The 27767-nt window shown below is 27.6% G+C and overlaps 1 protein-coding gene and 1 long non-coding RNA gene across 2 annotated transcripts in view; one reads left to right on the top strand and one right to left on the bottom strand.

The window, feature by feature from the left end:
• LOC136986729 (branched-chain alpha-ketoacid dehydrogenase kinase-like) overlaps positions 1 to 20455 on the top strand; it is a 36932-nt gene extending 16477 nt beyond the window's left edge. Inside the window, exons 3-11 of the mRNA XM_067284319.1 lie at positions 3831 to 3941; positions 4018 to 4065; positions 12421 to 12540; positions 13271 to 13369; positions 13451 to 13524; positions 15825 to 15953; positions 16058 to 16150; positions 19359 to 19523; positions 19595 to 20455. Of these exons, the coding sequence (XP_067140420.1) occupies positions 3831 to 3941; positions 4018 to 4065; positions 12421 to 12540; positions 13271 to 13369; positions 13451 to 13524; positions 15825 to 15953; positions 16058 to 16150; positions 19359 to 19523; positions 19595 to 19739 (984 nt within the window). The 3' untranslated portion in view covers positions 19740 to 20455. The remainder of the gene's footprint in view (positions 1 to 3830; positions 3942 to 4017; positions 4066 to 12420; positions 12541 to 13270; positions 13370 to 13450; positions 13525 to 15824; positions 15954 to 16057; positions 16151 to 19358; positions 19524 to 19594) is intronic.
• Positions 20456 to 21264: 809 nt separating this feature from the next.
• Positions 21265 to 24215, bottom strand: LOC136986698 (uncharacterized). The gene is made up of 3 exons (XR_010882518.1): positions 24115 to 24215; positions 21554 to 21615; positions 21265 to 21475 (listed from the first exon to the last, which is right to left on the bottom strand). It is a non-coding gene; the product is annotated as an uncharacterized lncRNA (long non-coding RNA).
• Positions 24216 to 27767: the final 3552 nt, after the last annotated feature.

The raw sequence follows: 27767 nt of genomic DNA on the forward strand, positions 1-27767 counted from the left end.
ATGCTATCACCAGCCAATTGCTTCTCATTTATCCACACTAGAAGTTTTTTCCATCTCTTCAGTAACATGTGATCTTGCTTATTCCTTTTTAAAATATATGAAGTATGTGGATATAACATGAATAAATTGAAAAACCTCAAAGCAACAATTTTTTTTAATTTAAAAATACAGAAAACAGTAAAAATAATCCTTGGAAAGAAGCTTTTAATACTGTATTTAGATAACAATTTTTACAAAAAGTTTTATTTTTAAATTTACATATTTCTTTCAGTTTTTATTATTCTAACTGAAAAGTGAAACTTTATTTTTTGTTTAATAATTTTCATTATTGTTCAGTATTATTATTTTATTGTATTCTTTAAGTTGCAGTATTCAAGACAGCTTTATTACACTGTAAACAACAAACATGTTTTGCTTTTTTCTTGCTTGCTTAGGACCTTCTAAATGTATGTTTTCATAACAAAAAACATATCTTAAATGCAGCTATTTTTTCCTTGGAATATTTAAATGATGAAATGTATGAAGATGCAAAACTTGCACAAAAAACGGAGGGGGAGAGATGACAGGAAATATGATGTAACACACATACGATACACCACTTTTTTATAACAGGGAAATGCTTATCACAGTTTATTTACACCCACAATATATCACAAATTAATTTTTATTAAAAATATACTTTGTCAAAAGCATATCACAGTAAACAACGAAAATTGTATAGTGTATGAAAAGGTTGTTTGTGAAATTGAACTGAAATAAAATTTCAATTTCTTTTATAACTCAGGATTCCTTTGTTTAGATGTCATTTTATTGAAAATAAATGATGCCACTGCTCCTGAGAATTAATCACATGCCATTTAGTCTTTTAAATTTAAAATTGGGATAATCTTTCATAGTTCATAAATGATATAAATTGAAAAATTATCAAAATGTAATTGCAGAAATACCAGGGAGTGTACTATTATAAGAGTCAAATTTGACATATTTTTTATTCTAATAATTTTAAGTGACATTATACTTAAAATCAATGGTACATATTTAATTCACATTAAATAAGCTTCAATATGATTATATAAAACAAATATAATTTGCATTAATCATCTTTTATTAACTTTCACTTTAGTGTGTTCTCTATACATAGTACAAAGCTTTGTCATTGTGCTACTAATAGATATTCTGCATAAATTTTTCATGATCTTTCATATACAGTCAAACCCTGTGTTTTTGAACTTAATTTATTCCTAAAAGTTGTTTGAAAACTGATTTGATCTCAAACTGAAACAAATTTTCCCATAAACAATATAAGGATTAATCCATTTCCCACCCCCAAAAGTCTTTCTTTTTTTATTTTTTTAGCTGTATTTCATGCATAAAAATGTCTGCAAATGCAATATAATATCTATATCCATTTTATATATATTAAAAACAAAATATTCCATCACCGCCGACCGAAATCGAAATTATCGCTTTGTAAAAAAGTTCTATAAGTAGAGAAATAGAGATTTGACTGCCTGGATGAAATATAACCAAATCAGTCAAGACAGACATGTAGTTTATCCATACTTTCCAAAATATTATGCTTCACTTAGTTAAAATCAAAATTAATTTAAATTTTAATTAAATTAATCTTGAATTTTAGTTTAGTATCAGTCTTGGTGTAAAAACTAGAGAGTTAATTTTATTATTTTTAGTTTTAATTAACTGGTTACCTTATATTAATAAATAATATTATAATATATACAGAGGGTGGTTTGCTAATTATGACTCACTTTTTCACCTAGTTTCTTTCACAAAGCACCTGTTGATGAATTGTTTTTGTCTGGTTGATGTGTTATCCATCTCCTTGGCTCACAGCACATTACTGTTTTCATGATTTGAAGACCTTGTAAGTTTCAACTGATACTGATGATCACTCCTGTTGAATTACTTTTCAAAGACCACATAATGTTGTAGCCTTATGAAGAAAGAGATGTTGCTTCAGGAAGCCAAATGCAAAGAAATCCATTTGGCTGATGTCAGGTGCTTTGGTGGGTATGTCCTCTGCAGGAATGTGGTTCAGTCCACCTTCAACTTCTGGAGATAAGCAGTTGTATGTCTATCTATGTGACTAGACACTTGTCATGGTGAAGAGTCATTTTGGCTTTTTCTGCAGGATATAACTTTGGAATCTCACATTCCAAATATGGTTTTAAAATGTTCTCCACATAGTAATTAGAATTAACTTTCACAATTTTTGGCACTCTGATAAGAGGAAGATTTATGATTGTTGGAGGAAGACCTGTCATCCTCCAACAATCATAAATCCTTCAGGCCATCTTTTGTGATATTTGACAAGCCATTCTTCTGGCACTTCCTGTCTGGCCTGCATGTACAGAATTTTTTGAGTTCCTTTGCAATAATCAAGGTCTGTATATACTCCATCTAGGGTGGCCATGTAATCACTCGCTTTTTCCTGCGGCCAGATGCCTCTCATAGAGTTTTTTTGTGCTAGTCTTTCGGTTCTGTTTGTGTACAGATGCTTTTTTTTTCTTGGTAGCTGCTTGCAGATCATCATGTATAATGGTGTTAACTGTGAACTGAAATATATCCATACATTTTGCTATGGTTCTCTGGTTAGGTGGATTTTCTTTTCTAATCATTTCCTTAACTTTCCTTATCTTCTCCTTATTTTGAGATTTGTGAGCCCTTGGAATTATTGGGTGTAAGCACTTGCTTGTCACTTTTTCATTTTGTTACCAAGAACTCTGATAACTGTGAACTGGGAAACTTCAATTTAATTTTTTTTAGGGCTTTTACAACAGCATGAGATGAAAGACCTTTTTTGGAAAGAAGCTTGATGCACACGTCAACTTACAACTGCTGCCTCCATTTTTAGAACAATCAAACTCAAACGTTTTTAGAATGCAAAGAAAAGCAACATCTACCAGTTTTCAAAATTTGATTTATATTCAATATGTAGAACAAAAGATATCCTATCATGAATTTGAGTTATAATTAGCAAATCACCCTCTGTAATAATATATTAATAACTTTAATATATATTATTATATATTAAAGTTTAAAAGTGCTTCAAATCAAATAAAACACGGATTTATTGATGTCATTTTTATTATTCAAATGTCAGTTAACGCTATTAATTAATTTGATTTAAATTCAATTGCAATGTGAACTGAAAAATGGAAACAGTATCTTACCTGCATGCACATTGAAATCTTATATGAATAATGTCATCATCTATGGTTTGTGTCATGATGTCTAATGATGCAAGGCGATGTCGGCAGCACTAACTCCTGAATTGGTAGCCCCATCATTGATTGGTTGGGCTGTTGACTTTCTTTAAAATAGGAAGTACAGTACATGGAGTTGATCTATGCCTGGCTCTTGCCAAGTAGCTTGTTTGGGAATCGAGGCTAATATAGCGTTTAAAATTTTGTTCGTAAACCGAATTGTTCAGAAAGCAAGGCATTTGAAACCCAAGGTTTCACTGTATCATTAGTGCAATTATTGTTTCTTCAAAATTGACAATCATTTTTTAAGTGAATACAGTTTATTTTATTTGAAATGCTTTATTTAGAATTAAAGATATTTATCAAGATTCTGTTTGTATGTATCTATATTTAGGCACAAAATTAAATTAAAATCTTCTATTTAAAATAAATTTTCAGTGATATTTTTAAAATGTTTTATTTATTATTTTTAGTACAATAAGATTTATAAATAAAAGTTAGTATTCTTGGAGAAGAAAATTAATATCAAATAAATAAATTTTGTAAATTTTATATTTTTTTTATCTTGAATATGTAGCGCATAAAGTTTTCTTTTTCCTTTAGAGAAGTGCTCAATATTTGTATAAAGAACTGCCAGTTCGCATTGCACATAGGGTTTCTGGTTTTCGCAGCTTGCCATTTATTGTTGGTTGCAATCCGACAATTCTTGCTGTGGTATGTATTTACTAATTAATATTGACTTAATATTCATAAATTTTTCAATGTTTTAAAATTTACATTTATTTTTCAGCATGAACTTTATATCAGAGCCTTTTACATGTTGACAGAATTTCCTCCAGTAAGTTTAAATTATTTGTTAATCTTAATAATTCTTAAATTTATAGTACTTTAATGGAATTAGTATTTAAAGTATAAATTTTTATTTTTTTTAATATCTAACTATACAAAATAATTCAATATATTTTTTCATTAATCTATATAATTAAAAATTAGTAAAACAAAAATGACAATGAAATATCATTATAACAAACTTTTAGATTTTTCTCAATCAATATATTAGGAACCAATGACAAAATGTTTCAGTTGTACAAATATATTTATAATGAACTTTCAGTGTAATGTTCCTTTATTTTTCTCAGTTCAATTATAATAAAATCCCTGTTATTTTGATATTGCTAGAAAACCGTTACAGCTTCCCCCTCTCTTCTTTGCTATTGTCTTCCAACTTGTAAAAAATTATACCCAAGGGAGAGAGAGGGATGAGCTTGGAAGCAGCTAACAAGTTGCAAGTGTACTAACCTCAATAAGTTATCATAGATGTAGGTTTAAGAGCAACTGTTTATGCTGCTGCTGTTTTTGTTATTGATGATAGTCATTACTTAAAACATGAGGGTAAGAGTTGTTTAGGTATACTATTGTATGGGATTGTTTAGATTACAAGGAAACTATATTGTATATAAAAGAAAAAAAAGTTAAAAAGAACTACAGATAGGTATAGATTTGTCTGAAGAGCAGATATGTTGTTTTTATAAGTATTAAAATTGTCTGTGTCTACACATTTAATTGATATGACATTTTTCATATTGTCACTAACCTGTTACTCATTAAATTGTTATAATTAAACAATTAATAAATTTTATGATTTTGAACTTGTAGTAAAATAAATAAAATTGGTTCAGATTAAATGGAATTAAGATTAATAAAAATTGATATAAAATATGAACATTAAAATAACTTTAATATAATTATAACAGTTTATTTCTATACATAAAAGAATATCTTTTTATTTATGAAATACAGTATATTTAGAAATTTTTAAATGTTTTCAATGTGTAATAAATTATAACCAATTTTGATAAAGTTAATTTTAGCTAAATTTTTGGATTAATGCTAAAAACTGATTTTATTTATTTTAATGTCATAAATTAGAAATTTCTACATCGATGTACTTTATAATAAACGTACCTCTCTGCCTTTTACTGGTGTGCTCCTTCCAAGTGAATAATAAAGAAGTTGCAAACGTTTTCAAACCTTTTAATGTCATGATTATTATCTTACTTCATAAATATAAAATATATTTATAGAAATACTGCAGCTTTAAACATTTTACTTGTAATTTCAAATTTAATTTTAACTTAGTTTCAGTAATAATTGTGTTGTTCTAAACTTTTTTCTTAATGTAAAACTTTCTTTTTATTTATGGCTTTTATTATATGGCTGTAATAAAACTTCTACCAATTTTTTACTTTTGGCTAAATTAACTCATAGATTCAATTCAATTCAAAATTTATTCGTAATAAGGCAGTATCCAGTTACAAAGGATGTTTTTGACAACAATCACTTGTTATTAATATTAAAAATACGCTGGCAACACAAGTTGAACCAAGCATTATATTCCACATTTAATTACCAATTATAAGTATTTTAATAACATCAATTTAAAGTTATTTCAACCTGTACTGCAACTTGTAACTTTCTTCATACACATGATTCTATAACATACGCTACCATTAATTTACAATACTTATGTATTCACTGAATTTGTTACATTAAAAATTTGTGGGCGTATTTATATAATCTATAAATTATGTTTATCTTGGCTGTATGGAATACTTCATACATTGCTCTTTCATCAGTGCACCTTGTTAACATTTGCAAGTCAAGATTGTGTGCTAGTTCCTTTGCATCTTTACAGCCACAAAACATGTGAAATTTTGAAATTATTTTTTGGCATCTTGGGCAGATACTCTTAGAAAATTCAATGAAATTGTTATTAATTAATATTAATTCTTTGTTTATTCTAAGTTGTATGAAAAATCTTTTAACATTAAACGCCAGGTTAGTTAACATGTAGTTATTAATAAATGGATATTCAAGAATGATGCCATACCAATCAGTTTTCTTTCTTGTGAATATGTCTTCTATGTCTTGTGATAAAGAAATTTCGAGCACATTTTGTATCAACATTTGAAAATGTTGTTCACTTATTTCAGGTAAATCTAAGAATATTTTAATAGAATATCCATAGCGCTTTAAAATTTGTGCAATTTGTGATACCCAGTTTTTGCTTTGTACTTTAATCGAAGATTTTCGATACAATTGGTATAATAATACAGTTGAAAGATTTCGAGCGTCTCTTATTTTAAATAAAAATTTCATGTATCTTCTTATTAAAGTAGCACTTAATTTAAACCTGCTTGATTCCAGTCTTAACGCGCTACCTGGTGTGTTATAATCCAACAAAAAAATCTTGCGTATTAACCTATTTTGGATCACATCTAATTTTTGAAAATTCGTAAGGCTCCAAATTGGGGCCGCATAGCCAATGGAATTCATTATTATAGAGTTAAACAGCCGGAAATGAACTTGAATGTTCTTTATCATAGATTCATTATGTAGACAAAATTTATAAAGTTTAAATTTTATTTTATTTTTTTACATTATGACTATTACTTTCACCCATTCTAATGACCATCATAGTTTAAATTTTTGCATTTTAGTATGTTAATTGGATATTCTGTTAAAGATACTTTTCTTAATTTTCTGATTTAATTCTCTAATTTTTGATATAATTCTTTAATTCTCTTTGTTTCAAGAGTAATTTCATTGGCATCATCTCTACTTCAAGAACTTCAAATCAGCAAACTTAATTTTTAATGTGATTGTACTATAAACTATTTTTATACCAGGGTTAAGAAACTTTAACTGATGCCAAACAGTGTACTACATTAAAAAGTTATATTCTATTAGTTATGTTAAATTAAAAGAAAAATTTTATAATCACTTTTATTCAACACATTTTAACATAATAAAATTTAATAATCAATTACTAAATCTTCAGGCTTGTTAATAATTACTCTGGTAGTTCAAAACATTTATAAACAAATAAATGTTTATGTCTAGTAAGTTTTCTGTTTACCTTTAAACATATTCCAGTCACTAAGTTTATAAATACACCAAGTATTTCAACCAGTAAACAAGTATTTTAACTTCCAAGGTTTGTTTTATTTTGGTTCCTTTATAAGTTTTTAAAAACTTTTTAGGAAATTTAGCATAATGTTATTACTATTATTTTAATTGTAATAAATATTGCAATTATTTTTTATTACTGAATTTTTTCTTATTTTTAAGTTTTCTACCTCATTTAATATTCAAAATTGTATTCTTATTTATTTCTAATCTCGGTTTAATTTTTAAAAATGAAAATAATCAACTAATATAATTTAACATCCATTTGAAATTTTGTTTCTTAACTTCTGTTATTTCTTATTTCTTTCCAGAAATAATTATTAACCAAAAAAATAAATGACTTAGTTTATTTTTGATTGAAAATACTTTCATAACGTTTAATTGTTTAATTTTCTGTCATGTATTCATCATTTTCTGCTATTTATTTCTGATAACGTTTATTTTGATAATTCAAGTTTATCATTTTTCTTTTCTGATTCTGGTGGTTTTTTTAGTAAACAAAATGTTTTTTCATGTTATCTGGTACAAATAATTCTTTTCCTTATTCTTCACTATGAAAATAAAATTTTTCTCATATATGCTTTATGGAAAATAAGTTGTATAATCTTAAAAATTAAAAATAATTTGTAATTGTTACATTTTGTTTACATTTTTTAACCTTTTTCTTTTTTTTATGAAGACAACCAGAAGTAAAATTTTAAAATTTTGCTATATAGGCATTAACTTCTCAAATATCTAATGACATTTAGAAAAGACTTAAAGCTGATAGTACCAGATTTATAGTGCAATATTTTTTTTGTAGTTTTACCTTTTTTTTTAAAAAAAAAAATTTCAAGCAGAGAGGGAATTAAATATTAGATTTATAGTTGTCATAATTATAAATTGTATGATTTTCATGTGATTGTATGTAACATCAAAGATTATGTTGCGTGCTAAGATCATTAGTGACATAACTCTGAAAATATTTTGAGATAATTGTTCTCATAGTTCAAAACATAGTCTTTCATTTCTACTTGTCTGTTTGAGTTATCCAATTAATCTTGCACTAGATCACCTATTTGAATGTGTTCTAGCAGGTTAGTTTTATTTTCCTGGCTGTTATATATACATAACACAGGAAAGTATTGAAATTGTGTCAAATTTGATCCTCTGAGTTTTTTGCAAATCTCCACGTTTTGAGACCTCCTGAATCCAAAAAAGTCAAAAAAGACAAAGAAATTCCATGTGTATGTATTGGTGTCTACTTTGCTTAATATCTCAGGATGGGGTAAAGAAGAAGTAATGAAATTTTGCATGGGAGGAATGTATATGAGAGGCATTGATGCTATTAAATTTTGGTGGTTAAATGCCTAGGGAGTAGGGAGATAAAGGGGGTCGTGTGTCATATCTCGAGTAAGGTCAGAATTAATGACAATTTTACTAATTATTATTAATTTATACTTTTTATAAAACTCCTACCTTCAAAATTAAGCTTTTTGCTATTTTATAGTAATTAAAAATATAAAAAGTTTTTATAACAAAATTTCATAACAGGTGGTGTCATACACAATTTCTTTATTTTGCTTAATAATATAAAAGTTTTGTTTTTAATAAACTCGTAACAGCCAAGAAAGTTATGTAACTCTTGTTGCTGATTTTTTCTTATCTTTCAAGTTAGTATGTAATTTTTTAAAATTTAGTTATCAGTACAGCATAAAAATTTGAATAAGTTTTTGTGTTAATAATGACATGACATATATTTTACTGTAAATGATTGGGAGTCTCATGGTGCATATAACTCAAAATTGGCAATTTCAGAGTTATGTCACACTAATATTCTCAGTAGATGATGTAATAATATAGCTGTCTGGTTGGTATAGCAATCACTTTCTATCTTTGTGTGGAAAATTTAAAAATATCACCAACCATTTTGCCAGTTTTAAATTTTTTTTTGCCGCTTCAAATTATTTATCACCTCCAATTTTACTTAGTAATTAATGTAGATGTTGGTAGCCTTATCAATTTGGCATCTGGAAAACAAAAGTAACATGTTAAGCTGTCACTTACAAGTTAGCAATAAAAATCATTTTTGAATAGTTTTTAGTGAATATTCTGAATAACACATTTGATCACAATGTTTAAACACTGTTTCACAGGTTCTGTCATGACAAAATTTTTGTTTTAGTCTATTGAAAAAAGATCAAAGTGAAAAAAAGTCATCCCAAAAAGTTCCCCAAATTATCTGTATGTTGATAAAAAAATCTTTAATCTGGAAAGGTCTGGCAGCATTTCAGAAAACTGCCTTTGCTATTGCTTTTGCCACAATCAAATCCAGACAGGTCAAAAAAGCCCCAGGAATTTTTTAGGTGGGGGTCTTTCCAGATACATTAGGTCCTGTCCCTCATCACCAAGCCACCACATCATGGGCCTGACTGAATCCATAATGGGCTTGCTAAGAGAGGCCCTCTTAGTGCCCACAGGGTGGAAACAGTTTTTTAAAAAATTTAACTAATAAAGAATTTTGCAACTTGAACACCAACTATATAGTGTATTCACTCGGACACATGGCAAATTTCATCACTAATTTTTATTCAGTTGATACGCGTATTAAGTGCTTGTACACGTTTCGGGCTGTTGACGCCCCTCTTCAGCCAACTAAAATACAAGTATACGGTTAAAAATTGAAATATATAAATAAAAGGTTATGCTGTATAAAACATACCTTCAAATCACAGATCTTTGTAAACATAAAACTGTTTTAAAACTTCTCTATATATTAATAAATTTTTGTCATCTGATGGAGAATTATACATTAAGTATTGCGTTTTTATCAATTTTCGATGACAAATTCCATAAGTCTACAACATACCTAGTCAATCTTTTTACATCGAAGCCAGAGATTCTATTGTACAAACAAATTCTTATTTAATTTTACACCTTTTTTTTTAATATAATATTACTAATTTTAATGCATATGACTGTATTCATTTACATAGTGATGTGGTAGATGGGCCATTTTGTGGCAAAACTTATGTTAAAAATACATTAATTTTTTTATTATATTATTTTACATAGAGATATTTTACTTAATTTCTATTTATAATATTCCAAGCCAATTTTTGTTTGTTTTTATACTAAAGTTGTTATTTATACATTTTCTACTTTTTATGATCTCTATGCTTTCTATAAACTTTCTTCTTTATGTTTCTTTTTCTTTATGAAGGATTTCCACATTATCTTTATCTATATTGCAACTGTTTAGAGTACAATTGCCATAAAGGATGGAATTTATTCTATGATATTTTAGGTCAGCTATATGTTCCTTTAATCTGACTCCCAATTTTCTTTTTGTTTCTCCTATGTAGTGTTTATTATTATTACAAGTACAAGGGATTTTATATACTACGTTTTTAGTTTCAGTTAGTGCTTGTTGTTTTTTCAATGGGTTGAGGTGTTTTAATCTGTTAGACATTTTTTGGTATGACGGCGCAAGTTTAAAGTCCATTTTTTTTAAAATTTCATTGTTGATTTCTTCGTATAGACCTTTGATGTATGGGAAAGCAGTATACTTCACATTATTTGCTTGTTTATTGTTGTGTGGTATTTTTGGAGTATTTAATTTAAGTTCTCACTTATTTAGTAGTTGTTGCGGATAGCCCGCTAAAAGAAATTTCTTTTTTAATTCAGCCAGGTCCTTATTTATATATATCTTTTGACTTGTTCTATGTTTAATCTTAGAATATTCCATTTTAAATGTATTATATTTGATATGTAATGGCATATTAGATTGATATTTTATTGTTATGTTTCCGAACTTGGCTTCTTGAATGTTCTAAATTCCAAACTCTGTTTTAATCTTTTTATTGTGATATCCAAATAGTTAATTTCTTGACTGGTTTTATCTTCTACTTCTATTTTGAATTTTATTGCTTCATGTATGTTATTAATCTGTTTTTTGATTTCTGCTATTGCGATTTCTGCTTCATTATATATTAATAGAATATCATTGACATATCTTTTATAGAATTTTACACCCTGTATGCTGGTAATTCTGTTATTTATATTTATCATGATTAGTTCTGCTAATTTTGGTCCTATTACTGATCCCATGCTTATTCCATTTGTCTGTGTATAATAATCTCCATCGAATTCAAAGTAGTTGCTTCTGTATGTAAATTCTATTAAATTTATAATTTCGTTTTTAACTTCCAGATTTTTTAGTTTATCTTCTATTAAGTTCTTTTTAACCTTCTATTAAGTATCTTTTTACATCGAAGCCAGAGATTCTATTGTACAAACAAATTCTTATTTAATTTTACATCTTTTTTTTAATATAATATTACTAATTTTAATGCATATGACTGTAAGATCGACTAGGTATGTTGTAGACTTATGGAATTGTCATCAAAAATTGATAAAAACGCGATACTTAATGTATAATTCTCCATCAGATGACAAAAATTTATTAATATATAGAGAAGTTTTAAAACAGTTTTATGTTTACAAAGATCTGTGATTTGAAGGTATGTTTTATACAGCATAACCTTTTATTTATATATTTCAATTTTTAACCGTATACTTGTATTTTAGTTGGCTGAAGAGGGGCGTCAACAGCCCGAAACGTGTACAAGCACTTAATACGCGTATCAACTGAATAAAAATTAGTGATGAAATTTGCCATGTGTCCGAGTGAATACACTATATAGTTGGTGTTCAAGTTGCAGAATAAGTACCGGCACGGTTTCATAAGTACTAGAATAAAGAATTTTTAAAAATCTAACATACTAATGAAAAATTTTTACATTAATGTATAAGTAAATTTATTAAAATTTTTCCAGTTTGTTACAATATGAATTATAAATAAGCATTTTTATAGATTATCATTTCTACTAGATTTAGTTTCAGCTAGGTTTGGAATAAGAATCCCAAAAAGATTTTTAAAAACTTTCCAGTTATTTTTATAATAATTGTGCATTTTAATTTTTCATATTTGTCTTCTATTTCAAATTTTGGAAATGGTAATTTAAAACAGTTTAATATGTACTAAAACATTAATATAGCAAACAGAAAATGTTCTAATATAAAAATTGTGGTAAGAACTAGTGTTTTTATGAAATGAACTATTGGTTTACTATTTCATTTATCAGCAACAGGCAAAAACCTAGTAATTAGTATCAGATGCCATTGACTGATATGAAAATTGATTTATAAATATTTATTTTTATGTTGAATACTTTACTTTCAGATAAAAGAATTTGATGCTGAGAAAAGATATGTAGAAATGCTAAGAGGGTTGTTGGAAGACCATAAAGATGTTGTAACTCAACTTGCATCTGGATTTCGAGAATGTCGAAAACATATACAGGTAAATACTTTAATAAATTGAAGGGTTGTGTATAGAAGATGGTGCCATAATGAAGGTTTAGAGAGAAAGGAAAAATTAAACATGTTAAAGTAAAAGTAGAAAACTTTATAATCAGAATAAAGTACATGTTATAGCTTAAAAGTATATACTGTATAGCAGGGGTGGCCAACAAGTCGATCGCGATAGCCCGGTCGATCGCCAAGCCAATTTTGGTCGATCGCTAGCGATGTCTTGACTTAATGTATTATATTTGTAACCGAACGCAACTGTATGCATGCAGTTATGACTCGACTCATAAGCAGTGAGTGCACTTCGTACTGAAACAGTGTATAAACATAGTATGTATTTCACACTTTCCCCTCCCCACTTAGACTATGCCTATGACAACAAGTCGATCGCGACACATTTTTCTGATAAAAAGTAGATCTTATGTGCACAAAAGTTGGCCACCCCTGCTGTATAGTATTTAAATTGGAATACATTGCTGTTTGGCTATTAGCATGCATTTTATAATGTTGTAATGGAAATAGCACTTGTAATATTACACCTGAAACTTTCAATTAGAAACTTATTCATGAACTTAATGTTCAAATCATATTGCCATTTCAGTAAAAGCCTAATTTTTGTTTAATTAAATTTGAATTTAAGTTGTTTAAAAGTAAATGTTTCCAAATTTTTCAAAATTAACAAGCAATTTTAAATGAAATTTATTATTTAATATATTTTACAGAATGAAGATTTAATAAGAAATTTCTTAGATAGAACATTAACTTCGAGGTTGGGAATTCGGATGCTAGCTGAACATCAGATAGCTATGCATGATGAAAAAGTAGGTTTAGAAAGATGAAATGATCACATTTATAAATTTATTTTAGCCTTTTTGACAGATTTAAGTAATTTTATTTTTCAGGCAAATCACGTTGGAATAATTAATATAGCTTTGAAACCAAAAGAGTTAATTGAAAGTTGGGCAGACTTTGTTAGGTAATGTATATGTTTGAGATTATCATTCCACCATCCTTTTTTTTGTAATATTTTTGCAAATATTCAGAAATATTTGTTCTTTATTTTTGTTCTTAATAACTATTAAAGATATAAACTTTTTAATAATCTCTCTTGAATGTTTAATCATGTTTTATAAATTAAATAATAAATATTTCTGAATCTTGCAAAATGCATGCTTTTTAATTAAGAATAGTGTGTTGATTCAATGTTTTCCCTTTATTTTTGGATTATCAACTTAATAGTAATTGTCAGATTAGATTAAAAATAGCTTTTTTCCCCCCTACTAAAACAAATTTTAGTTTTTGCAAATTTCAAAAATCCTAGACAGGTATATATTTTCAGGTCGCGAGATAATTTAGCATCCAAGCTGCCCAGTAGCAGCTGTTTTTAATGTTCAGACTTTATATCTTCAGCAAGAAGAAAATATACTATTTACTAATCATTTCTTCCTGAAACTCTTTCTTTACAGATAAGGTGAGTAAAAGTTCCAGGCCTGGGGATTTACAGCTTTTCCAGATGAAGTGAGAGCAGCTATGTGATTAACCCTCTACAGCCCAGGCCTGCTTGGTGTGGCAGCCTTGTAGTTCCCTGGAGATTTTGCATTTTTACAGAATTTTGTCATTTTTTTTTATTTCAGCTGTTATATTCTATTATGTTTTCCCAGTTTTATATTCTTTAGTCCTGAAATAACCAGTTTTTCTTATTTTTCTTATTTCCTTATTTTCAGATTTGTAACATTACTGTTTTGTATATAAAACTACATTACTTGCATGCTTTGTTTTAAAGCCTATAAAATCATATTTTTATTACTTTTGTATCAGTTTATGGTACTAATTTAACTTATTATTTCACATTTGCTTCTTTTATTAATTTTTCTGAACTTCACTAATGATGATTTTTTAATCTCAGTACTTGGTATTATTTTTCTTGCTTCTCAATTTTATCCATTTAAGTAGCTGAAAATGAATTTGTAATATTACCAATTACTGAATTAATTTACAATAATTATCACTTGAATATTTAAGTATTGTAGAATTCGATTTAATAGAACAAAATAGTATTATAACCTGAATAATTTCGAAGTTGTTTTATAAAATGTATAAATGTAATTTTGATTTTATTTGAAATTTGTCCTCATTATAAATTCAGGTAATGAAAGTGTAGATTATATTTATGTATACAATTCAGTAAATTGTACTAGAGCAAATTTTTGCATTATTTTTGTGTTTAATATAATGAATATGAATAAAATTCATAAAATTGAGAAGTCAAGCAGGTATTACAGTCTCATTTAGTATTTTATTTTATAAACAGTGAAAAATTATTTTATTAAAGAATCCTTAAATTATTTAAAGGAAAATATTGTTAAATGTTCATCTGCTTGAAAAGCAATAAATTTTTTTTTTTTTACAAATTTTAAAATATTTTAAAAAAAATGAACAACTGGAGTTAATACATACGAAGAATTCAAGTATACTGGACAAATTCCTTATTTAAATATGACTTTACTTTTTTATAATGGTCTAGTTTAAAAATTTTAAGCATTGTTACCAACTCTTATTTATAAAGCAATCAAGGATTAACAGTAGGTGGTAAACATTTTTTTGCAAATTCTTTCATATGCTTAAACTTAATGCTTATTATTGTGAAATATCTGTCTGTTGTGCAAATAATCTATTTTTGAAATGCTTAATTACTTTTCATTTTCCAAAATGCATTCTTAATTGCCTCTTTAAGTTCATATAAAATTGACTGCAGAGTAAGTTTGATTTCAACTGATACGCAGGATGAAGAATATGCATAATATTATTTTTTCTTATAAATTTTTTTCAGATGCTTCCTGGCCAAGAAATATTTATGAATTTTAATTTTGTAATTTGTATTTGTGCTAGCATACTTACTAATTGAAAAAATTTTCCTAGTAGCTTAGATCTATTACAAACATTTTAATCATTGCAGAAAATGATATCAACAATAAAAATGTATAAAATTATTAAAATTTGAATTTCTTTTCTTCTGAAATTTTTGGAAAATTTATCAATGTGTGTTTGTTTTACTTAGTTTTTATCTTTAAAAATTCTGATCATTATCAAAATTAAACTGAATTTTAATAACTAAGTATGATAGTACATTATTTTTCAGATGTTCTTCTGACTTTAACTCAAATATTTACAGTTAACAATTGTAATTTTTAGTACTTTAATAATTTTATTTCTGTAGCTTGAGCTCAGAAATAAAACCTGTGAACATGATATATTTTATAAATTTTTCTTTTGCAGACAAATTGCAATGCATAAATATAATAAAGCACCTCCGATCAAAGTTAATGGCCATCTTGGAGCTACTTTTCCTTATATTCAAACTCCTCTTGATTACATACTACCAGAACTATTAAAAAATGCTGTCAGGTAAAATCTCTGAACTTTGAAAATTGTTTGAATTGAGATGCTTTTACAGAAATAAATAAATGAATTTGTAGAAATGAATGAAAATATAAATTTTTAATTTACAGAGCAACAATTGAAAACAATTTGGATACACCAGAACAAAGTTTACCACCAATAACTATAACAATTGCCAACAATGATGTGGATTTCATAATAAGGTATATTTTATCTTGATTCTTATTTCCTATTAAAGCTAATATGTTAAATTTCTATCATAATTGATCAAACTCATTACAATTTTAATTTCTTAAAGTTGAAATTTGAGAAAATCAGCTATTACCATACAATAGTCACAGCAAATAAATGTCAGATTCATGTAATGAATTATTTATATTAAATTTATGTAATATATAGTTAGAAAGAAAATAATAGAACTGCACTAACAGTTCCTACAACTTTTAAATGGTTTAAAATCATGCCTTTGTATATTTTTTTACATATCAATATTTTATTGAACAAAAAAACAAAATTTTAAAGGTATAAAAATTTAATATATTCTGAACTTCATTTAATACATAAAAACATTATGAATATAACCTAAATATAGTCCCAGAAAATATAATATATTTTATGGGAATATTTGACTTATGCAAAAATAGAAACATCAAAAGATAAAATACTAATTAAATGAAATAAAATGGAATTTGCTTATTGCTGGAGTCTCCAACCTACAATTCCTGAAGCGTGTTCATAGTCTGGCATAGCTTGTTTTTACCATGTTTTATTACTAACATTCAGACTAGTTCAAAACATAAACATTTTAAAAGTCAACTAGAATTAATAGACCTTGCTGCAAATGAATTTTGTCAAAACCTGTTTAAAGAAGGAAAATTGTTAAATTTTTACAGATCTCGGCCAGAAGAGAATTTTAAATCAAAAAAGTTTGCACAAAGAATATAGTCTATTTTTGCATCTTCATACCTTTGTGAACAAACTTTTTTGAAAATTAAATATATAAAGTCAAAGTATCTGAAAATTTTAATATTGGATGCTATAAAATTTATTTGCAATTTTGATGGCATTGTTTCAAAAAACTTTTTAAGCTTCACAATAATTTCTGTTGTTCTGAAATAGAAAAAGTCTTAATCTTTGACTGTGTCTTTTGTCCCTGGCCCCAGATTTATCTTTTACAGTTCATATGGTCCTTCTCAGAAAAATCTTAATTATATGATTACAATAAGCCAGATGTTTATCATTATTAGTTGTTTTATATTATCTCAAAAAAATCACACTTTTAAACTCCAGCAATGAATCTAATAAAATAAGAATGTTTTCGACCAGTTTCACTGACTACCTTCAGTTACAATAGAACGAAAACTAGAAGAACGTGAATACAAAAATTAAAAAAAAAATTTTTTAATTTTTGTATTGAATATTGAAAACATTCTTATTTTATTAAATTCATTGCTGGAGTTTAAAGATGAGATCACAAAAAAAATAATCTCTTCAGTTAACCTGAAACCATATATTTTGAACTATCAGAATTAACATACCTCAAAATATAAGATGAAATACAATTACAAAATTTACTTACTTTGACCAGAGTTTGTTAGTTATCTTTAGGTAAATAAATAGCATAAAACAATACCTTAAGATACCTATCATTATCAACATATGGCTGATAATGTGCAATTGCTGTCAATTATCAGTTATAATGATCTTAATCAGTGCTTTAAACATTATTTATCCATTTGCTTACAGTAGCTTAAATTTCTGGAATTTCGTACGTTAATTTTATGCTAAATGTTGTTAAAGACAACAGACAAACAAGACTGGATAAATTATTATTATTATTATTATTAGTAGTAGTAGTAGTAGTAAATCTTTGAGTTACATTTTTTAATAAAACATAAAACATGTATAACTTGACAATACATTCTTAATGTTAGTCAATAAAACCATATTTTCATTTTATTGTAGTCTTAGTCATTTGTCCAAAAGCTAATATTAAATAAAATATCATCATAAATAGAGGCAAGATCCAAATTGATTACAATAAGTAGATTCTATTATATATATATAAAAATTATATTCATACAAAACTATACATCTTTGATTGGGAATAAAACATGATTTGAAAAGTAAAAATTGCAAAATTTTAAATTTTTTTAAAAAATGAATATTCACCAAATACTTCGGTAGCATTAAGATGATATAGTTATATTATTTGTTTAATTAAGCAATTTATATTTTCATGGAACTATATTATAAAATAGTTGCATATTTTTGTCTAATTGAACATTGTTCAAGAAGCTAGATTTTGTTAACTTAACCATCCATGAGGAGGTCAATGACATCTTTTGATCAAATTAACTTCAACCTACTGCCCACTACAGGTCCTCCTCTCTATCTGACTAGCAGGATAGTGGCATTCAAATAGGAAAATTTCTTAAGATGGGCAATCAATCTGTGTATTATCATGATTCCAAGGAAACTGTTTGCTCAGAAAACTTGCAAAAAAGAAAAATTACTATCAGTTACGGTGTTTTAACTAAAATTAATCATTTTCAATGGGGAGAGAAGCAAATTTTAGATCTAAGCATTAATAGGATTTATTATTAATTCCTCTTCCTTCATTTTAACATAATTTAGTTGCCAAAGCTGTTGCTTTTGTGCGATTATTATAGCATTTTTTTGCCCCAATTTTCAGTTATTTATTAATTCTGATTCTGATAACCATTTTTATTTATTTAATAACTCATTGTTTTGGCATAATGTATAAATTAAGCCAGCAAGCAAAAGATGTTTTTAGGTATTTTCCAGGATGCCAAGTTTCAATATTTGTTCATTTTTTTGCAAAATTTGATTAGTTGGCCATTTGCCATTTCGTATCCAGCTATGAATGGTACATTACAGTTAACATTATAAAAAATTTAGGTATCTTGAATTATATTCTTGTTCAGGCAGAAATCAACAACTACTTTCTGTTGTTGAAAAAAATAAATTCCTCTCTACCTGACCAATAAAATTTTTCCATTTTGAACCATCCAATTATCACACTTAGCAAGTACAAAACATATACTGTACTTGGGATTATCCAGGATGCTCAATGAACAATCAGATTTGTCTCAAAATCTGATTGTTCATTTGGTTTTGTTAAAAGAATTTAAATAAGATCAATTTTTGCTTTTTTTTCCTTATAATTTATTTAATATTTTGTGATAAACATGACAATGGTAGGCTAAAATAACCAAACTTTTATTATGGTTTTAATTTTAATGTCTTATGATCTTACTTATGTCTGGGCAGTGGCGAGCATATCTGCTAGTAATACTATAAATATTTCCATACAGATTTTAATATTTGCTTTAAGTATTTAAAATTTGAGGACTTAAATTCTTATAATGTGTTTATTTTTAATTTCAGAATATCTGATAGAGGTGGTGGAATTCCACATCATCTTTTGCCTCATGTTATGGAATATCATTTCACTACTGCGGGTACAAGTACCGATCATCGTATTGATGGGGGTATATTTGGTTCAATGATGGTTGAACCATCAGAAGGACCAGCTGCCGGTCCAATGCATGGGTAAATATTTTTATACTGTTAACATCTAAAAAATGTTTGCAGTTTTATTTTATTGTAACTTTTTTCTTCAGATTTGGATTTGGTCTTCCAACATCTCGAGCATATGCAGATTATCTTGGTGGTAGTCTCACTATAGAAACAATGCAAGGTATTGGCACAGATGTTTATCTTCGTCTTAGACATATTGATGGCAAGTACGAAAGTTTCAGAATTTAACGCAATATGCAATGCTACGAGATTTTAATATTAATATTAAGGTTGTCCATATCAGTTTATTACTGTACCTTGAATATTTTAATATTGCACAGCTATTTATGAATAGGAGCATTTATTTGTAATTTTTTTTTTAACAACTGCCTGGAATCTCAACTGTATCAGTTTCTGAGTTTGACACAATGTGTCAAGTATGTGTTTGTTAAAGCATCTCAGCATTTGTGCTGTTTTTTTATATTTGAAACTGCCAATCTCGGTTCTCCGTTGCAATTGTTCTTCCATCTACTGATAAAAATCTGGATGGAATTAAAATTTTGTAAATTAAGAATTTTTATATTTAATTTATCTAAAAATTATAATATACTAATTTTATTATTTTGCATTTAAATAAAATGCAAATCCTCAATTGGATAATGAATCTCTACAATAATACTAGATTTGTCATTGTATCAGTTCAGATGTGTAATGGTATATTTAAAAAATGGCACCATACAAAATATTGCATACCACTTTTTTAAAATTTTAGATAAGTGAAATGCAAGATGATCCTGCATCTTACATTTTACTATGTGATAATCTTAGATCTGAAACCATTTGTGAACTTGTGCTTTTGTAATCTCACTTTTTTATGTACAAAATATTTAGTATTATACAATATATATCAGCAGTTTCATTTATCATGTAAAGTTTGAAATAAAAATATTCTGTATTTAAACTGAGTTTTTGAAATGTGTGTAATTTATTTCACATCAAATTCCACATTTACCACATGTTTCAAACCTAGAATTTCTTAGAATTGAAGTAGAATGTTGTAATAAAAGTTTTCTTTCTGATTGCATCATATCTTTGCATGAATTGTATGCATTAGTTTCAAAGCTTATGCTTCGAAACTAATGCAACTTAAACACACAGTATATGATGGAATCTAACAGTACCAATTTTGAGGCATTAGTATTATTATAATGCAATATCTTGTAATAATTCATTAATATTCGTTGTGAACATAACTACATTCAGTAAAAAAATTTTATAAAATCTAGCAATTGTCTTATTTGTACAGTATTATTATTTTTATATATGTAAAGTATTAAATACATGAATGGGACAGACTGCATTTAAATAATAACTTTTTTTGCCCTGTGGGCACTAAGAGGAGCTGTTTTAGCAATTGGGTGGTGGTGGACGAGGCCAGACATATCTAGCCGAACACCACCTGAAAAAATCCTGTCCGGATTCAGTTAATTCTTAAAGTTTAAATTTTTTAAAAAATTAAGAAATTGGGTTGCAAATTTAATCTGTTTATTTTCATTTGGGTTCTACAGAAAATATAAAATGTGAAAAATTACAAATATAAGTTTATTGATATACAATATCGATTTCATTTACCAGAATAAAATATTGTTTAAATTGCTACTACATTAACTGTGATGTAACAATAAAATATTACTTTTAGCGACCCGTAATAGTTGTAGTAGTTGTAGGAATAGTTGTAGTAGTAGTAGGAATAGTAGTAGTAGTTGGAGTAGTGACTCCATTGCAAACTGTACATCTGCACGTTCTATTTACATAACCTCTATTGTCAATGCATATTCCACATTGACCATCATGATGATTAAAGCAATGATTGTCGCATAGTTCTGGCTGGGAAGGACAACCGTAGGAGCTAAATAATATCAATTCTTGAAGACTTCCACGAGAAAATCTAAATCTTCCAGGAGGCCAGAGAAACCTGAAAGATTCTAAAGAGGAACAAGATAAAAATTTGAAAATTCTTCATAATAAAATATAAATAACAATTAATGTTAGTTAAAAATTACCTGTATAGCAAATAAACACCAGAAACAACAACATGGCCAAATGGAAATGTTTCATTTTTACTCTGAAACAATAATTTATTAAATTAATTCATATTAATAATATAGCAATTCGATTACCGGAATTCGGATATTTTAATAATTTGTTGTTTAATATTTTCTCTTATAATTTACATTATTTTGTCGTCTTAGATAATTTTCGATATAGTTAACAGATAATGCTTATTTGGTATAATGTTTCCTTTTCTAATGTTTTAAAAGTTTATTCTCTGTTCATTAGAACAATAGAAAAAAATTAGCAATGAGTTGCATAACTTTCCTGAGAAAAGATAAAATTGAATGTGGCGCCATTCGTTATGAGATTTAATTTTAAAATGGCAGAAAGCTTAATTTTGAGGGTAGCAATGAGTTTTATATTTTAAAAAATATTGTAAATACTAACAACGAATAAAAACTTCATTAAGTCCGACACACTCGAGATATGATACGCGACGACCCCCTCTATCTCCCCACCCTACAGCAGTTATTAAGCTTCAAAGTGGGTGAACAAAAACCACGTTTCCGTACATACACTAACATCCAAACATAGAAAAAATCCATCGACATTTTTGTTTTGTCCTGATGGTATTAAAAAGAGGTTTTTTTTTCCAGAGCCAACGTGGGTTCGGCCATACCTATTCTGGAACGGTCGGGTAATAAAGGTCGTGACCCAACATCAAGCCAGATGCACGAACAATTGACATATCTATGGGTTGGTGGAAAATTCCAGAATTTTCCAACTAGTACACAACTCAGATCCTCCAGACAGAATGGCTGCGTTCAGCAGATTTAACAGTTCTGGAGCTGTTGAGTATTTTTCTGCCAAACGTCCTCTACAGTAGCGCTGTTTCGGAACATGTTTAGTGTTTTGACGTCACATTTAGCAGTGTCTTTCATTTACCCTATCTATCTCTAGCCGAAACTGACCAATAATGGCTGCTTCCTGTTCCAATGTAGCCTATACTCATCGTTCGGTAATGTAACAGCTACCGAGTGAAACATCTTTTCTCAGTTTGACTCTGCCGAACATTTCGGCTATCTGGACGCAACTTTTCGATTATCAGTTATCGAAGGCAGTGGTGTAACTTCAAGTTAATGAGCCAAGAAGCAAAGAGTTAAGAGTACCTGTATCAAAAATCAATAAATTTTCGCGTTTGCTATCACCACTGCAGATATACAGAAAATTTATTGTGGATTATCCGTGGATATAGATGAGTTTAAGGCTTGAAACGGCTAAACACTTACGTTTCTAAACGGTAAATTAAAATCTTCCATAAAATTTTATATTACTGTGTTAATCGAAAAAAAGAAAAGTCCTATCAGCTAGATCCCGCAGCTGATCGGAAGAACACAAATATAAATCTTATAGTTATAACGTCATGAGTTTACATAATTTTATATTATCGTATTTGATAAAATACGATAATATAAAATATTAGTTATTTTTAACTGTTCAATTACTTCACAATCAGATGACAAAATTGAAATTATTTGTTTCATGGGAAAATGAAATTCTGTTGAAGTTAGCACAAATTGTTTAGAATAACACTTCTTCAGCCTATTAACTCTACGGAATTTCTTCACATTCGTGACAATGAGTTTCAAAATGTCATTGGACGATAGCGTTAAGCCTAGATAGACAGACTGATTGATTAACGCGACACTAACGACACATTGCAAAACCACACTCATTTCAGACTTGCAGTCGTATTGAAATTTGATAATGGAACTGTAGGATTTCTGGAAAACAATTAGGCCAACGTTTCATTGAAATCAGATTTATGGCAAGTCAGTTCTTCGTTTTCTATTTATCACAGCGCATATCAAAGAGTGTAAAAATAGATTCTCTCAGTCAGTGTAAGAATCTCGAATAACAACTAGAAGATTGATTTAAATTTAAAAATCGATTCTGAACTTAAAATGAGATTTAAAATGGCATTCTAATTTAACACTGATTTTATCAGTAACCTACATTAGATGTAATGTTATGTTTGATAACACTGCAGACTAAGAAATGATACAAATTCAGATAAATCCAGTTAGCAAGATAGTGTCTTATCTGTGAAGAAATTTTCGGAAAAGTTATTATTATAAATAGCATTGTTAAATTTAGAAATACATCTAACACAATCGAAACTAAACCGAGATTCAGATTTTTCGTTGGAGATGCGGGGATATCCTTTGATTCTTATGTAGGCTATTCGTATTTCCAACGGTAATCGACTCTGATTTAGTTAACTTAATTTAAATTATTCTTGATCTCCATCGTAACCAGTCGTAACCAAATAAAAGCAAAAATTACTGTTAAGTTCCTTATAAACTATATATTTGAATAACGCGAAAATTCAAATTTTAAAGGAATTTTTTAAAAATATCACACCTTTAAATGAATTTGCGTTTGCCTATGTTGCCTGAGAATGATTATTATACCGTAAATAATGTTCGATAAAGTAATTCTCTCAAATAGCAATATCGCAATTAGAGCAATTGTTAAAATTTAAGTTATAGAAATTTCTAAACCTTACCTTCTTTCTTTCGATAAATAAAATGAATGGTATACGTTCGCTCTTTGAGTCTTTTTATAATCTAATTAGTAATGTTATTCATTTCGAAACATACAATGTAACGGCGTTAAAATGTAATACTTGTCCTTCAGGTGTGTTTATGAATTTGTTATTGTCTTTAATGTCCTACGCTCATCCTCCTGCATAATTACGTTGATGCAATGTTTTGTAAACATATATAAAATGCGCATACATTTTATGAATTAAAATGTTTTAGAATGCAAAACTTTAAACTGTAATTCGTAACTTAAAGAACAACAGCTTCCGAATATCTGAAAGTAGTATTGCATATACGTGTATTAATATATCCATATATATAATCGAGACGAGTTAATAATAATAATAATAATAATAATAATCAGTGCAGAGCCCAAACGGTTAGGGGTTGAAAGTTGAAATTTGGTCCACAGTTAGGGTACATCACGAGGACGCACACTAAAAAGGGACTTTTCGAAAAATTCCTCCCCACGGGGGAGGGACAGGATTAAGTCTTAACACTTCCGTCAACAATGGAAGTGTCAAGTAACAATGGAAATGTTAAGTAACAATGGAAGTGTCACGTAACAATGCAGAACAAGAGAAAGCGACGTGCAAGATTTACCGGCGCTGGAAAAAAAAAGAAAGAAAAAGATAATATGTTAGAGCAGGGGTGGCCAACAAGTCGATCGCGATCGACCGGTCGATCGCCAAGCCAATTTTGGTCGATCGCTAGGGATGTCTTGACTTGATGTATTATATTTGTAACCGAACGCAACTGTATGCATGCAGTTATGACTCGACTCATAAGCAGTGAGTGCACTTCGTACTGAAACAGTGTATAAACATAGTATGTATTTCACACTTCCCCCTCCCCACTTAGACTATGCCTATGACAACAAGTCGATCGCGACACATTTTTACGATAAAAAGTAGATCTTATGTGCACAAAAGTTGGCCACCTCTGTGTTAGAGCATATTCAATTTTCAAATTTAAACACATTAGTTCGGTTTTTCTCGACCTTTCTTCTTTAGAACATTCGATGAAAATTGAACGATATAATCAGAACACGTCGTGAAAATCGAACAATATTAGAACATTCGATTTTCAAATTCGACCTTTCTTTAGAAATACTTAGTTTGTTGATGAAATTACTCTTTTTCTTTTATGACTATAATGTAATAATCTTAATCTTCGCTATCGTTATTTTTGCCCGAGCAACGCCGGGCCTACCTGCTAGTATAGGCCTATATACCGGTATATATAGAAGCGTTGTTTTTGACCAAATTCTCATTTTTCGTAGTTATGTCAATAACACTGCGATTATTAATCGATAACACAAATATAGGATTTCATATGAAATGGTGCAAAATTCCTAGAAATATTGATTCTAAATGAATATAAGCCATTCTCAATATAACACGATCAAAAGTTTTCTATCCAAAAAAAAAAAAAAAATGTTAAATCCTACTTTTTTTATTCGAAATTCGTTTGAAATTTAACTAATTTGAATTATAGTCTATATGAATAAAATACAATCGAACCTTCAATAATGGCCACCTCCCGATAACGGACACCCCTAAATAGCGGTCATCTTTCTCAGAAACGTTTTTTAAACAAAAATGCATACAAAATAACCTCCAATCAACTGCCAGCTTCGAACAACAGCCATATTTTTAAATTCCCGTTAGTGGCATTGTTCAGAGGATTGTCTGTATTATATAATCTATTTTGTAAAGTATATTTAACAGAATATAGTTTTCTTTATTGATAAAGCAGCAACATACCTAAAAATCCGTCTTTTTTTTTTTTTTTTTTTTTTTTTTTTTTTTTTTTTTTTGTCAAAGAAAACATAATTTATATAAGCTAAAAATAAAAAGTATTGTCGCTAGATAACTGATCTTTGTTTTCAAACGTCCGTTTAAATTTTGTGACAATTTTTCTCTGATTAAAATGCAAACGAAGGGTTCAATTCATAATAAAAATAAATTTAAAACTTAAGGGATAATTTAAACGTACTGAATTATTCATTTTAAATTCATTATTCGCATTCTTGTAGAAAAGAAGAAGTCAAATATTATAATAAAATTTAATTTGCATGCCTACATTGTTTTATCCTATTTGGAAATATTCTTGATAAAAAATTATCTTAACCGTTTGACCTTTTACTACATAGAATAAAGGAAATACCTGCATTTATCACTCTTGAAATCAACAAAATTTGACAGAATTAAAAAATGAGGTCTCTAACTTTGTGTAAAACTGTAATATTTTTGATTTAATATTTATCGAAACTTAAATAATTCTCTTTCGTTTTATTTATTTATTATTTTTACAAACATAATTTAGATATTATCTGTATACATGTTTCAGTTTAAAAAATTAGGTTTTTTAAATATTATTACGTTAATATTTATTAATGTTATAAATATTTATGTGATAATGCCTTCTATAGTAATCGCATGTTCGTCGAGTGTTTTTAATATTATTTTTGGAATTTTTCCCTATCTTTTCTGGAAATATTCAATAGTAATTAATTATTATTGTTATCTTTTATGCTTCGAACTAATATAAACTCATTATAACAATAAACGAGGAAGATAAAATCTTATCTGTATTAGTCTAGACAATTTTTGATAGATGATTTACAATATAATTTCTTATCATACAATTAAATTAAAGCCAGATACAATTAAATTTTATACATAGAGTTAAATATAAACATAACTCAAAAATAGGGGGGAAAAATTAAATAAAAGTATATTGAAACTGTAGTTTTATGTTAAAATTTAAATTTGTTAAATTTTACTTTTATTAAAATAATGAATAATGAATTTTATTTAAATTTAAATAAATTATTACTTTTAACACAAAATTTCTCTTAATCATGTCTAGTTTTTATATATTTAAAAACATTAAATCTGAAATGATTAATTTTACGCCAAATTTACTCCATAAATTGCAATGATTTAAGCTTTAAAATGTATTTTCGAAATATTTTTGTTTTCGTGTATTTATATAGTTTAAACAAAATCGATATTAAGATTAAAATAAAATAAATTAAATTAAGATTTATTGTATATCGTGACAAAACTACGTAATTTTAAATTAAAGCAACAAAACAATTAAGCATTCTTTTTTCAATTTTTAGTATAAAATATTTAATTAATTGTTTTTTTTAATTCAAATGAATTTAGAGCCAACAAAACACCTTTACTTTCAATAATATTTCGTAATAAAAAATGAATTTCTTATATTGTTTGAAGCAACCCTCTGTTTAGTAGGAAAAAATTAATTAAACGAGATAAAGAAATAAAAAATAATATACTGTATTTTTATCCGAGTATTTTATTTTATTTATTTACTTTTTGTATGAACATGAATATGTGATAGAAATGATTGAGAAACGTAAGACACGTGTAGAGAGAGAGCATAACGGCAGAAAAACACGTTAGAGCATAATGAATAAAATGTAGAACAAATGAAAACTAAAATAGAAATAAAATGTACAGATAAATTCCTGCTAGTCATGTCTACAGACGCCAAATACAATATTTGTTATATTCAACAGTTGTTTGCGTGACCGAAATGCGTCACGCATCAAAGATGCAGAGAGTGAACGTGTCATTTTTCCAGC

This window comes from Centruroides vittatus, unplaced genomic scaffold (assembly GCF_030686945.1).
Source record: "Centruroides vittatus isolate TY-2023 unplaced genomic scaffold, ASM3068694v2 scaffold_1167, whole genome shotgun sequence".
NCBI classification, from domain to species: domain Eukaryota; kingdom Metazoa; phylum Arthropoda; class Arachnida; order Scorpiones; family Buthidae; genus Centruroides; species Centruroides vittatus.